The 13,409-nt window shown below is 54.3% G+C and overlaps 1 protein-coding gene across 1 annotated transcript; it reads right to left on the reverse strand.

Annotated features, from left to right (window-relative positions):
* Positions 1 to 1,441: 1,441 nt before the first annotated feature.
* On the reverse strand, positions 1,442 to 8,874 carry LOC140914550 (2'-5'-oligoadenylate synthase 1-like). The gene is made up of 6 exons (XM_073352594.1): positions 8,637 to 8,874; positions 6,581 to 6,875; positions 6,191 to 6,366; positions 4,418 to 4,650; positions 3,374 to 3,518; positions 1,442 to 2,773 (listed from the first exon to the last, which is right to left on the reverse strand). The coding sequence occupies exons 1-6, from the start codon at positions 8,799 to 8,801 to the stop codon at positions 2,288 to 2,290; spliced, it is 1,500 nt and encodes a 499-aa protein (XP_073208695.1). The 5' UTR covers positions 8,802 to 8,874; the 3' UTR covers positions 1,442 to 2,287.
* Between the last annotated feature and the right edge of the window lie 4,535 nt (positions 8,875 to 13,409).

The raw sequence follows: 13,409 nt of genomic DNA on the forward strand, positions 1-13,409 counted from the left end.
TCCATCACACTCCTTGCTTCTGTTTAATTCTCTCTTTCGCAGCCTGATCTCTCTCTGTTCCCCTTATTCCTCCCTTTGTAAATCAAAAGCAGTTAACAAAACACCCAAATATACCACATTATCCAACAGATATGACCTCTAGCCGAGCTTTCTCTTGTCTGTCATTAGCCAATGAGCCGGTGATATCTAGAAGGTGCTCTCAGTATTTCAGCGCATCTAACGCAGAGCACTTCTTGTTATTAGAAAGAAAGAAAAAATCCAGGCTCTGTTTGTTCCCAAACAAGTCCAGGAATAAATTGTTTTCAGGGAATGCAGCAAAAATGACCTAACCCTATTCTCCTGGGTTCTCAGCAATTGGTTTGCAATGCAAATGCTGATTGAGAGTCACTCACAAGGAGGAGTCCTTGTGGCAGCTTAGAGACTAACAAATTTATTTGGGCATAAGCTTTTGCGGGCTAAAACCCACTTCATCAGATGCATGGAGTGAAAAATACAGTAAGCAAAATATGTATTATAGCATATGTGGGGGGGCCTGATGCAGCCGGCGGGGTTGTGTGCATTGAACAAAGCTGCTGGGGGAGACAACTCAGCCGAGTTTGCTGTAGCTGGGTCGGATGAGGGGGCCACGACCCGGTCACAGAACTGCTGCTGGATCTGCTGCAGGAATTATTGTGGGGCAGGTCTCAGGCCCGTGTGGCACAGGAGGTCAGACCGAATGATCTCAGTGAAAGAATCTCTGAATCCTAGACGCCCGGCTGTATTCATAGGGCAGGCGGGACCCATATCCCATGGACACAACACCCAGGAGGCGGGATTAGCAGAAGCTTATTATTTCAGATTCCAAGTGGCAAACGTCGGTTGGAATTTGGCATGACACAACAGAGATGGTGACACACAGCAGTGGAGTTGGGACAGGGAGGAGGAAGGGGACTACAACAACGGGACTAATGAACAATGTCTGGTGGGCGCCCAGCACGCAGCTCTGCACTGGGGGCAGTACATCGCGAAAGGGTTGCGGAGCAGGGGGGAAACAGCTCCCAGGAGCTGCAGCGGGAGGTGTGGGGACAGCCTGCGCTACAGAAGGACGTGGTGCCGATTCTGGAACGTGGGGGTGTAACGATGGTGCCCGTGGGAGCCAGCTGAGGTGAAAAGCAAACAAACCCCAAAAAGCTGGTGGATATTCCAATTCTTAGATTTACCAAGCCAGCACAAAGCAGCTTCTGTATTACCTCACTGGTTACTCAGAAGTCCAGACAATGCAGTTCCCTTAAAGTGTCCAGCCTCAGGCCTTTGTCCAGACACACAGGTCAGATATGATGATGATTACTGAAAATCTTATCTCATCAAAAAAAAGAAAAGGTTCTTCCAACCCCAAAGGATCAGCCACATACCCATGTCCAGTTATAACTTAGATCTTACCCAGAATACACGCTACAGTCAATTCTTGTTAACTAAACTAAACTTTATTTAAAAAGAAAAGAGAGTGTGTGTTGGTTAAAAGATCAATATGCATACAGACTTGAATTCAATTCTTGAGGTTCAGAAACATATCAGAGATGAGTTTGTAGTGTCCAAAAGTCCTTTTAGGTATAGTCCAATGTCCATATTTGGGGTGACTCCAGTCAGTGACTGGGGATCCCAATCCTTATGGCTCAGGGTATCCCCTTCTTGAAGCCCAAAGCAGATCTGAGTTAAAACAGGATGGTGTCCCAGGGTTTTTATACATTTTCCACCAGCCTCTTGGCCTGAGAGAATAAGCTTAATCTTCTGTCTCCCAACCATCCTGGCAATTAGCATAGTGTAATTTATCCATTAAATGGTTCATATACAGTTTATCACAACCTTCAAAGAGACATACAGACAATAATACTATTTCACTCAAGTGTCATCATAAATGTTAAAATCCCTTTTTTGATCTTTGAATCAAAGCTACAGCAATAGACAAGACTTGTTTGCTTCCATCACAAGACCTGAGCAAACAGCTACCCTTCTAACAAGGCAGGCTTGCATTTCAAAGCTCTATTGATTCACATATCTTCCTAACAAGTCTTTAGAGTTCGGCCATGGGTCAGGTCAGTCTGTGAGTTAATTCACTCTTTCTGGCCCTCTGTCACCTTTTAGTGAGATATTATATTTCACTGCTAAGGTGACAGGGGCACATTAGCAAAGCCCTGAATTATCATGCAAAGGCTCTTGGGAAACATAGCCCGCTGTGCTGCTCTCTTGGCCGGGGACACAGCAGACGCCTGCCCATGAAGGTGCAGGTCCCGGTGACCCAGTGAGCATCTTACCCACCCCTGAGGCGCAGAAGCAGGTAGATGGTGCTCTTGCTCCGGATCCTGTAATGGGCGAGCGTGCAGTCGTCCTGCAGCTCTTTGCTGTTGAACGTCAGGCGCTGTTGGCTGGCGGAGACACCCGTGCGATCCTCGATCTTCTTCTTCAGGCCCAGGACGGTGTCACTGGCGCGGACACCATAGAGCAGGGTTCTGCTGTTATGGTCCTTCACGAAGATCTCCATCCACTGGGGCTCGGTCAGGAGCATCAGAACCGTGGTGTCGTAGAAGATGCCGTGTGATGCCAGGGTCTGATCGTCCAGCAGCAGCTGGTTTCCCAGGCCAGGCTCCTGCAGGGTCAGGCGCTGCGTGTAGGGAGAGATGTCCCAGGCACGCTCGAGCTCCTCCTTAATCTCCCAGATGGTCGTGTAGGGGCTCAGCCCCAGGTCCAGGCTGACCCCTGAGAGCTGCTTCACCGTCACCTGCATGGGTCTGGCTGGCTGGAAGAGAGACAAGGAGACGGGGATGGGTGGGGGTCGGACAGCCCAGGTGGGGCAGCGGGGAACGTCTAATGGCACGCGGCAGAGGAACCTCTGCTGGGGAGTGGAATCTCAACACAATCGTTTCCCACAGCTCTGGGCCCATCAGATTCTGTAGCAGGGAGCTGGGCAGAAGCGCTGGCTGTGGGGGGAGGGGGATCTCCCAGCTACTCCAGCCCCAGCCTCTCCCAGCAGGGGGTGTTGTGCGGAGGGGGCAGAAGTGCTGGCTGTGCGGGAGCTCCCAGCTACGCCAGCCAAAGCCTCCCCAGCAGGGGGTGCTGTGGGGAGGGGGCAGGAATGCTGGCTGTGGGGGGAGGCCCTGGCTACCCCAGGCCCAGCCTCTCCCAGCAGGGGGTGCTGTGGGGAGCGGAGGGGGGCACTGGCTATTGCGGGGAGCTCCCAGTTAGGCCAGCCCCAGCCTTTCCCAGCAGGGGCAGCTGTGGTGAGTGGGGCAGACGCAGGAGCCATGAGGGGAGCTACCCGGCTACTCCATGCTCCGGAGGCTCAGTGACGAGCTCATCACAGGCGGGGGTGGGAAGGGACCCCGAGAGGCGTCGGTACCTGCACGTCCCAGCAGCGGATGGGGCCGAGGCTGTTCCTACAGCACAGCTGGTCCCGGCAGATTGCGGCTTCTCTCGCCAGCAGGTCCCAGCTCTTTCCCTGCCCCAAGGTTCCCGTCGGGTCGGCTGGATCCAGGATCACGGGGCTGTGAACACAATGGATTCTCTCTGTCGATGGCTCTTGGGCTGAGCCACCTGCCCATGTGGCCAGTGGCTCTGCTGTCTGCCCCAGCTCGCTCCCTCTCCCCCGTGAGCCAGGCCCTGCTCTGCGTCCAGGCTGCTGACACATCCCAGCTGCCTGCTGCTGACGGTGCCTGTCCCGGCTCAGGCAGGGCCCTGGGGTGCGGAGGGGAGCTGGAGGAGGGAGTCTCAGGCTTGGCCGGCTGGAGCCGGAATCCCAGGGGCTTGGGGATGGGGCAATGGTGGAGGGTGAGTATGGTCGGTGTCACCCACCCTGGAAGAGCCAGTGTGCAGGCAGCTGAGGGGCTGGAGAAGCCGCTGCCCTAGTCCCTGTGGTACTATTGCACTCTAATGCCAGCCCAGGGGTGTTGCTGGGTACCACACACACTCATTTGCGAGCTCTCACCCTGTCAGTGTCGTCATCCCCACCATGCCCCTGGGGGAAACTGAGGCACAGGCTAACAGTGGAGGAGTGGGGACAGACCTGTGCCAGGCTGTGAGCCCCCAACCCTTTCTTGCTCATACGGGTGCTGCCGGGTGGAATCCTGCCCCCTTCAGTTAATGGGGTTTGGCCGGTGAGCTCCATGGGGCCAGGGCTCCCCTTGGGCGAACGCCCCCAGAGGCAACCTGGCTACACGTGGCGCAGCGCGTGCTGGGCTGGCCGTATTACTTGGCTGGTGCTGAGTGTAACCGCAGGGGCCTCTGGGGTGGCAGGGCTGAGAGATGCTGAGCAGAGCTGCCAGTTCTCTGCTCGGGTGTCCCAGGGTAGGACAGAGCCTCCCTCCCACGCAGGAAGGAAGGCCGAGCTGCAGCTGGACGTGAGCGAGCCGCGCAGAGACGAGAGGAGCAGATGCAGGGGTCTCACCACGGCTCCCGCAGCAGCCGTTTGACATGGGGCCCTATCACGGAGGACTGGAGATCGTAGAACTCGGTCCAGTAGACGCAGAGCTCTTGGTACCGGCACAGCAGCTCCATCACCGTGCGGAACCCCTCGGCCGTGCTGAAGTTCTCCGCCCCCTTGGTGCCGCTCTCCCAGGCATAGATGGTCAGCAGCTCCAGGGCGTACTTGGTGGGCAAGCCCGACGTCGTCTTGGAAAGCTGTTAAGGAGATGGGGGGAAGCCGGCCTGAGACACGGGATGGGGTGGGGGTACAGGGCCCTCAAATCCCTCTTGCTGCATGGTCAGGTGGGTGACCTCCCGCTACCTCTCCCCTGCCCATGTCCTGTGCTCACCACAACACTCAACTACTGAGCAATGGCCAGAGAATGGGAGCCAGGATGTAATGTACTAGCTAGAGAGAGAGAGAGCATGTAATCAGACCTGCTCTGTTGTGTGTCAAGGCCCTATATTGCTAACATCTGGTGGGGATTCTCCTTTAGCTCAGGTGGCAGAGGTCCGTGCTTCTGAAACAGAAGGCTCCACATTTTATTCCCACTGCCGTTGTGAAGTCCCCACAGGCTGTGGCATCAGGCACTGAATCATTTCAGGTGTTTATTAGGATAAAGAAAATCCTTCTCCCCTGACCCTGTAAAGTGTCATTTGACAGGCTAGTGTAATTTCCACTCAAGTGAGCAGCAAATAGGTCGTGAAATCATAATCTGAAATTTGCTCTTTGTGCAATTGCTTGCCCTGCAATTAGAGGACGAGAGATGTGAGACTGGATGTTTGAGTGTGTGTTTGTTATGAAGCTATAGAATTTAGTTCCAATGAGGAATTTATATCTATCTGTATTGCTATATTAATTGTTGTTTTGTTTTTGAATGATTTTTAATGGAAACTGTTTCCCAGTCAGACTGTTCAATGTGGTCAACGATTCTGTTCTTTAACCTCTGGTCCAGTTCATGATCAGAAGATCTTGTGAGCACTTGCCTGAAAGTGACCGAAACCATCGAAACCAGTGCTCCCCAAACTTTTCATGTCGCGCCCCCCTTAACTGTAATGTAATCTGTCTGCACGCATGTGGGAACTGGGAGCCGGGGGCCAAGGCCATGGCCGGAGCTGTGGCTGGTGCTGCGGCCAGGAGCATAGCCATGGGGTTGGGGGCAGAGCTGGAGGCAGAGCGGGGCTGGGTGGCGCTCCCTCCATGCCCTCTGTGGAGGCTGTCCCAGGCCCTGCCATGTCCACAGTTAATGTTCCTCTGTGTACCCCTGGTGGGGTGTACCCTACAGTTTGGGGACCAGTGATCTGGACAGATATTCTGGGACTGCTAGAGAGGGACTCAGCAAACTTGCGAGACTGGATCAGGGGCAAGATCCATCTAGTCCAGTGTCTTGCCTGCCTCCAGCGACACCTGGGGCCCTTTGACGGGATGATTGAACCCAGCCGCCAGAGCCCAACCCAAGAGCATCCAGGAGAGAAGTGAGCTAGGAAAGACCAGCCTAAGCTGAGATGACCACCATCTCCTGGGAGCAAAATAATGGGAAGCAAAGTGATCTTCTGGAAAGACTTGAGCAGCCCTGGCAGGTGGAGGGGCTCCAGTGAGTAGCTTTATTCCAGGGGGTTTTAAAGTGTGGGAGGTTGCCGGTAGAGCTCTCCATCTGAACCTGCATTAACATACAATGGTATCCCCCAGGGCTGGTGGCCCGGTGAGAAGGAGCAAGGGGGGTATCAGTGACTGGGGCAGGGCAGGGCACCTCACCTCTTTGTACCAGTGCTTGACCAGCCGCAGCAGGTTCTTGAGCTTGGCCGGGCGACGCTTCACAAAGTCCCTCTGGAGCTCGGTGAAGGAGGTGCAGAACTCACCGGGCTTGGCTCTGGTCCGAATGAGATCCTCGTAGACCTGGGGGGAAGGTTTGCTGCCAGGAGTCACCTGCCCTGTGGGAGAGAGGGGAGGGAGGGTCACCACACAGATCTGAGGGGAGTCCTGTCCCAATGGGCCTTGGGCTATTCCCGTGTCCCATACACAGGCTGCACCTTCATTTCCATGAGCTCTGTCAGGATAAGCCCTGGGGACATTGAGGGGAGTGGGTACCCCCAAACCTGCTGGATCCCTGGAGGCCGAACTGAGGGGCAGGGATACAGTCCCTACCTAAGGCATCATAGGCTGGGAGCACGTCCACCTCGATGGATTCCCGCCTCCTCTTTGACTGGATGATGATGGAGAGCGAGCGCGGGCAGGTGCCCTTCTCCTTCGGCTGGGAAACCTCCACGTCAATGCTGAAGGCGATGGTCTGTTGGCACCGGTTCAGCTTCTGCCTGATGGTGTCAAGCACAGTCGCACGGTTCTCCAGCTGGTCCCGGTAGCTGCAGAAGCAGCTGAGGAAAAGGACCAGATCTGCATCCGAATTGTTCTTCAGGGCTGTCCCCTTCCCCGCGGAGCCGCCCTGCCACGGAACAGAAGCATTTGCTCACTGCGCTGCCCTCTCAACAACCCCAGGGCGCTGAGCCGCATGGGGGCCATGCCCCTGCACCCACTCAGCCAGGTCACCCCTCAGGCACAACGGCCCCTGCTGGGCAGCCAGAAACATACCAGAAGTGTTAGGATGGAATAGGAAATATTGAATCCAGTATTGTAGTGTACACTGCTGGGGTGCCCTCCCCCCGCATCCCATTCTGATCACCGAAGATGGTCTAACGCCCCCCACGTACGCTATGGGGCAGAGACTTGAAATTTGGCAGCAGGGTGGCCTGCGTCTCAGGGATAAGCCTTTTGCCTTATGCCTTTTGCCATGCCCGTCAAAATCCACCCAACTTTGACCAAGCTAAGAACCTTTGAAATATCTCCCTTTGCACATGCGCAGTACAGATGTGTCAGAGTTTGGCCAGCCCCACAGATAACATAGCATTTATACAGAACATTGTACGGACAAAGCCCAGCTCCCGTTGGCTTCAGTCGCCGCTGTGAGCACTCAGCACTTCTGCAAATCAGAGCCCAGGGCTTGAGTTGGGCACCCCAAAAATGAAGAATGCACACTTTGGGAACAGTTTGGGTTAAGTGACTTGCCCAGCATGACACAGGAACTCAGTAGCAGAGGCAGGGATAGACTCCAGTTCTCCAGGGAAGCATTCAACTGTCTTACCCAGGAGACCTTCCTTTCTCTCTCTGCAACCCCCTGCCCCATTCATTGCACATTTTCCATCTGCTGCAAAGTCTGTAGGGGTCCTACAGACAACAGTCTCCTTCACTACCTGGCCCTGATTCACCCGTAGAACAAGTCCACCCTGTGCACTGAATGAGGCAGGGTCCCATGGAAAAAATAATATGTGATCACGTAATTAAAGCTTGTATTGTAATACATATGCACAATGGGGCCGAATTAAGGTTAAACAGGCCACCTTCCCTCCGGCATTTCCTAATGTTTGAGCTGCAATCTCAATAACTCTCTTTTAGTGTAATTTTTCTGGACATAATAAATGGGACTGGGGAGAGGTTTTGCAAACTTCCTGTCCTGTTTTTGGTAAAGGGAGTGCTGATTACAAGGTCGTGACCCAACAGGGGAAAGGTTGAGAGCCATTGATTCAGAGAAGAAAAATTGGATGTCTAATAATGCTAGATTAAAAGGCAACACATTTAAAATGGCTCAAAGGTATTTTTTGTGACACAGCATATAGTTAACCTGTGGAACTCGCTCAAAGAGGCCATGAGCTTCTCAGCCCTCTCCGCAGGATTAGACATTGGAAGGATAACTAGAACATCCCTACTTGTTTTCAGCAGGAAGGGAAATGTCCATGGGAGACAAACCCTCATGCTTCAGAGCATAAACCGACCACTAACAGCCTGTAGTCAGAAAGAAACTTCCCCTATAGGCAAATAATTCTATAATTGTCCACGAAGTGGGCTCTTGTGCCTTCCTCTGAAGCAGCTGGTGTCGGTTAGTGTCAGAGACAGGTTACTGGGCTAAAACTGCTCTGACCTGACAATGCAACTCCTATGTTCCTACCTGACCCCACCGGCAACTGGGAAGCCAGGGCGGATTTTGGATAATGCCCCCTGCAGCCAGCGGTAAGTGGGAGCCCTCTTCGGCATCCCTTGGCTGGTGGTTTAGGCTTGCCCTGATCACAGCGTAGGCACGCAGACTTTCGCCTGCACCAAAGGAGCCCGGACATGCTCTTTTACACCGGCAGCTGGTCCAGAACAGACTCACCTTCACCGTCTTGAACACCTTGATGTCGTCAAAGCACATCTCCTTCAGAAAATCACAGATCCTCCGGACAGTGTCTTTCACCTGCAGCCGGAATTCCTCGCTGGGCTGGAGATGTTCTGCGATCCAGGCATCCAGCGAGCCGGCGGGCACCTGGTACAGCTCCATCTCTGCTGCTTTGCTCCCTGTCCCTGCCTTCCTCTGCTGCTGCTGCTTTTAAGCATCCTGGGCACAGCCCAACCCTGCTGATCTCCTCCCCCGTGGATGGCGTCAGACTGAGCTTGTTAAGGTGGCCTGGGCTACAGGACTCGAACTGTCCACCAGACACCTGCTGGTCATGGGCCTGGAGAGAAGCCTGGGGGCTGGTCCTCATCCCCAGTTCCAGAGGCAGCCCAACGTACTTCCTCCATCCCCAGCTGCTGGGATTCCTGGGAGGGGGCTGCCCCTAGGCCCTGCTTGGGGGTGCTGTCCTTCATGCCAGCCCCTAACCTGAGTATCTATCTCCCCCACTCCACCTGGGAGGGAGGGATAGCTCAGTGGTTTGAGCATTGGCCTGCTAAATCCAAGGTTGTGAGTTCCAATCCTTGAGGTGGCCATTTAGGGATCTGGGGCAAAAATTGGGGATTGGTCCTGCTTTGAGAAGGGGGTTGGACTAGATGACCTCCTGAGGTCCTTTCCATCCCTGTGATATTCTATGGCACTGATCTCATCAGTGTCAGTTTCATGCTCCCAGGCTGGGACACAGGGACTCTCTGTAAACTGGGAGAGTGAGAGTGTAATTAACCATTGGAACACTGTACCAAGGGGGCTGGTGGCTCCTCCATCCCTGGCCATTTTTAGAGCAAGACCTGATGCTTTGCTGGCAGAGCTGCACTCAGGGTTAGTTTAGGGCAGGGTTGCTGACCTGTGCTGGACAGGAGGGCAGAGTCCATTCTGGCCCTGGAATCTAGGAATCAATGAGATCCAAATGAAGGGCGGTGGGGGGGACGTGAACCCCCAGCCCAGAGTCTTATTAATGTCACTCTGCCACCTGCTGTCTGGACACCCCAGAGCAGCAGCGGGGGTCCTGGAGCTGGCTGCCTGCAACCTCACGGCAGCCTCCCCATCGCTGCGCTTCGTCTCCAGCAGCAAGCCTGCCAGGCCGGCCCCTTCCTTTATGAAAGGGCTGGTTAAGTGGTGGTGAGGTTCCTCCTTGCCCTGGACAGCGACTACCCGCCCCCTGGCTGAGGGGCATTTTCAAGCCTGGCTGAAGGAAGAACTGCGGGATTTGGGGGAGGGGGGGCACCTGTAGCGGCACCCCAGTGTGGGATCCAGGGCAGAGGAGCACCCGGGCGAGCACTTTCGAGCTGCTCCCTAAGTCCACCTTAACTAGCAGCAGCGGAGCTAGGGATTTCCCCGGTTATGATCTGCTAAGTTTCATTTTCCATTTGCTAGAGAAACGAAACTGCAAAGGCCCAGCTGGGTGACAAGGGAGGGGCCATGTGGGCTGCTGCTGGAAGCCAGGGATCACTCCTTTGCAGTCGGGCAGGGGCATCAGATTCGGTTTCCATCTCTTCCCTGCATGGGAAGTTCCCATGCCTGCCTGGCCTGGGGCGGTGCGGGGGAGTGACAAGGCGACAAGGAAGCAGCCTGGCCTGCTTTGGCTGGAAGTGGACACTGAGCAGTGCAGATTATGTCACCAGCTGCAAGGAGCAGCACAAAGCTCCCAGCAGTGCTGCCCAATGGAGAGCGGGCGACACGGAGCTCGAGCCAAACCGGGGGGATTTCATGTGCATGCAGAGTGGGTCAGAAATAGCCAGGCCTCAGCCATCACTGCCCGAGGCCCTTTTCAGCTCCCCAGCGCGTGAGGGGGGAGGGGGCTGCCTTACAAGCCTGATGCTGATTGGGCGTGAAGGGCCAAAGAGTTGGGAAGGGGAAGATTGGGGCACACCTGCCCCTCGGTGATTCCCCGCCCCCGCAATGTCCTGGGGGGCCCTAGAGGGGCAAGTCAAAGACTGCAAGGCCAGAAGGAGCCATTGCTATCAGCTAGTCTGACCCCCAGCCCCTGTCACAGGCCAGAGTCCTGCCCCACTCTGATGTCCAGGGCAGAGCTTGTGGAAAACCAGCTGATCTGAGTGTAAGACTGGCCAGTGATGGAGCTCCCACAATCCCCCCACACAGTGCAGGGTGCTGCTCAGGGCTGACGTACCTGCACTGGCATCGCCCCTGGCCTGGCACGGAGACACGTGGAGATCAGTGCATGGGAAGCCATCACGGATGGTAAGGCCTTGGGTGGTGCCAGGCAGCACGAGCCCAGGCTGGTTGCTGCTCCCAGGTGGTGCCCCTGCAACGGGCCCTTGGGCATCCCTTTGCCCCTTGGGTTCCTACCCCGTGCTCAGACTCCTGCTCCAGCCCCAGTCCCCCAGGCCCATCTTCTGAGTCCCTGCACGCAGGACTGAGGGGAGGTGGCTTCACAGCACCATTGCACTGTCCTCCATTCTGGGGCCATATGGGGACCTGTCCCCCTGCCAGTTCGAGCTGCTTGCCCCAGGGCTAGGAGGTGCCGGTAGCTCAGGGAGCCCTGGTGGGGGGTGAGCAATAACAGCCCCTGGTCCTGCCAGAGGGGCCGAAAAGGGCCACAGTGCAAAGGAGACGCAACCCTTGTGTCTCCTGCCCCCAGTTCCCTCCCATGCATGCAACAGCTCTGGCTGCTCCAGAAAAGGATCTAAGAGTTACAGTGGATGAGAAGCTGGATATGAGTCAGCAGTGTGCCCTTGTTGCCAAGAAGACTAACAGCATTTTGGGCTGTATAAGTAGGAGCTTTGCCAGCAGATCGAGGGATGTGATCATTCCCCTCTATTCGGCATTAGTGAGGCCTCATCTGGAGTACTGTGTCCAGTTTTGGGCCCCACACTACAAGAAGGATGTGAAAAAATTGGGAAGAGTCCAGCGGAGGGCAACACAAATGATTAGGGGACTGGAACACATGACTTATGAGGAGAGGCTGAGGGAACTGGGATTATTTAGTCTGTAGAAGAGAAGAATGAGGCGGGATTTGATAGCTGCTTTCAACTACCTGAAAGGGGGTTCCAAAGAGGATGGCTCTAGACTGTTTTCAGTGGTGGTTGATGACAGGACAAGGAGTAATGGTCTCAAGTTGCAGTGTGGGAGGTTTAGGTTGGATATCAGGAAACACTATTTCACTAGGAGGGTGGTGAAGCACTGGAATGCGTTACCTAGGGAGGTGGTGGAATCTCCTTCCTTAGAGGTTTTTAAGGTCAGGCTTGACAAAGCTCTGGCTGGGATGATTTAGTTGGGGATTGGTCCTGCTTTGAGCAGGGGGTTGGACTAGATGACCTCCTGAGGTCCCTTCCAACCCTGATATTCTATGAAGGGCAGGGGGCCTGGGCTGCCTCCCAGCCACAGAGCTCAGCACTGGCCAGTGAGTGCCACAGGCAGCTCCTCCCTCTTCTAGTCCCTGGGAGCTGGTGACCTTGGTGCTGCCAGGTCTCACAGCCAGGTAGCCGGGGAGCATCCTAGGGCTCAGATAGTGGTGGGGTGGGTGGGGGAGGGGGAGAGCGCTCAATGCCCCAGGTGAGCTGGGGGCGGGCAACCAAATCCTGCCCAGGTCCTGCTGGGAGGGAGCTGAGGCCGCACAGCCCTGCCTGGGCAAACGGGGAACTGAACAGAGCCCAAGGTGCAGCCCTGGGCTGGGCTGTGCCGGGGCTGTGCCCTGCCCTGTGAGTCACCACCCCGCCCTCCACCCAGAGGTCACCACGCAGGCACCCCGCCCTGTAAGGACAAGGCCTTCATCTGCAGCCAGATTAAAAGAGCAGCCCAACAGCAGCCATTAGCTGAGAAGCAGAAAATCACATCCTCACATTCCAGCTAAACTACATTAAAACAATGTGATATCGAGCTGTTAAGGAGGAGACCCCCATCCTAATGGTACCCACTGTCACCAGATAAAGAAACAGATCTTAAGATGGCTAAAGAAAACTTACTTTAATAGCATTCTGTCTGTCAAGAAATCACTTCTCAATAGTTGTGTTTGTGAAAGCCTCATTTCTTTATTGTTTTGTCATTATGGTCCCCACTTCCCTATTGTTAACCTGTCTGGTCTCTGTCTGGTTCTTTAATTGTTTCTGTCTGTGACATAATTAATTTTTGCTAGGTGTAAATTAATTAAGGTGGTGGGATATAATTGTCGAGAGAATTTTGTTACAATATGTTAGGATTGGTTAGATAGATTTCAGTAAAATGATTGGTTAAGGTACAGCTAAACAGGACTCAAATTTCACGATACAAACGGGTCCAAAAGGAAGTTCTTTGGGAACCAACTCCAGGACGCAGCCCCAAAGATCAGAGCTGCCAGACCTCAATACTCTACCAATTTATTTGAGTATAAGCTTTCGTGAGCTACAGCTCACTTCATCGGATGCATACTGTGGAAAGTGTAGAAGATCTTATTATATACACACAAAGCATGAAAAAATACCTCCTCCCACCCCACTCTCCTGCTGGTAATAGCTTATCTAAAGTGATCACTCTCCTTACAATGTGTATGATAATCAAGTTGGGCCATTTCCAGCACAAATCCAGGTTTTCTCACCCCCACCCACACACACAAACTGATCTAAAGTGATCACTTTAGATCAGCTATTACCAGCAGGACAGTGGGGTGGGAGGAGGTATTGTTTCATATTCTCTGTGTGTATATAAAGTCTGCTGCTGTTTCCACGGTATGCATCCGATGAAGTGAGCTGTAGCTCACGAAACCTTATGCTCAAATAAATT

Source organism: Lepidochelys kempii, chromosome 7 (assembly GCF_965140265.1).
Source record: "Lepidochelys kempii isolate rLepKem1 chromosome 7, rLepKem1.hap2, whole genome shotgun sequence".
NCBI classification, from domain to species: Eukaryota; Metazoa; Chordata; order Testudines; family Cheloniidae; genus Lepidochelys; species Lepidochelys kempii.

Bases quoted from the DNA above. Each gene is read 5' to 3' on its own strand.
- LOC140914550 (XM_073352594.1), bottom strand. From the start codon at position 8,801: ATGGAGCTGTACCAGGTGCCCGCCGGCTCGCTGGATGCCTGGATCGCA. The intron at 6,367-6,580 runs GTAGGGACTGTA...TCTCTCCCACAG, and splicing joins CCCAGCCTATGATGCCTTAG to GGCAGGTGACTCCTGGCAGC. The intron at 2,774-3,373 runs GTACCGACGCCT...TCTCTCTTCCAG, and splicing joins TCCGCTGCTGGGACGTGCAG to CCAGCCAGACCCATGCAGGT.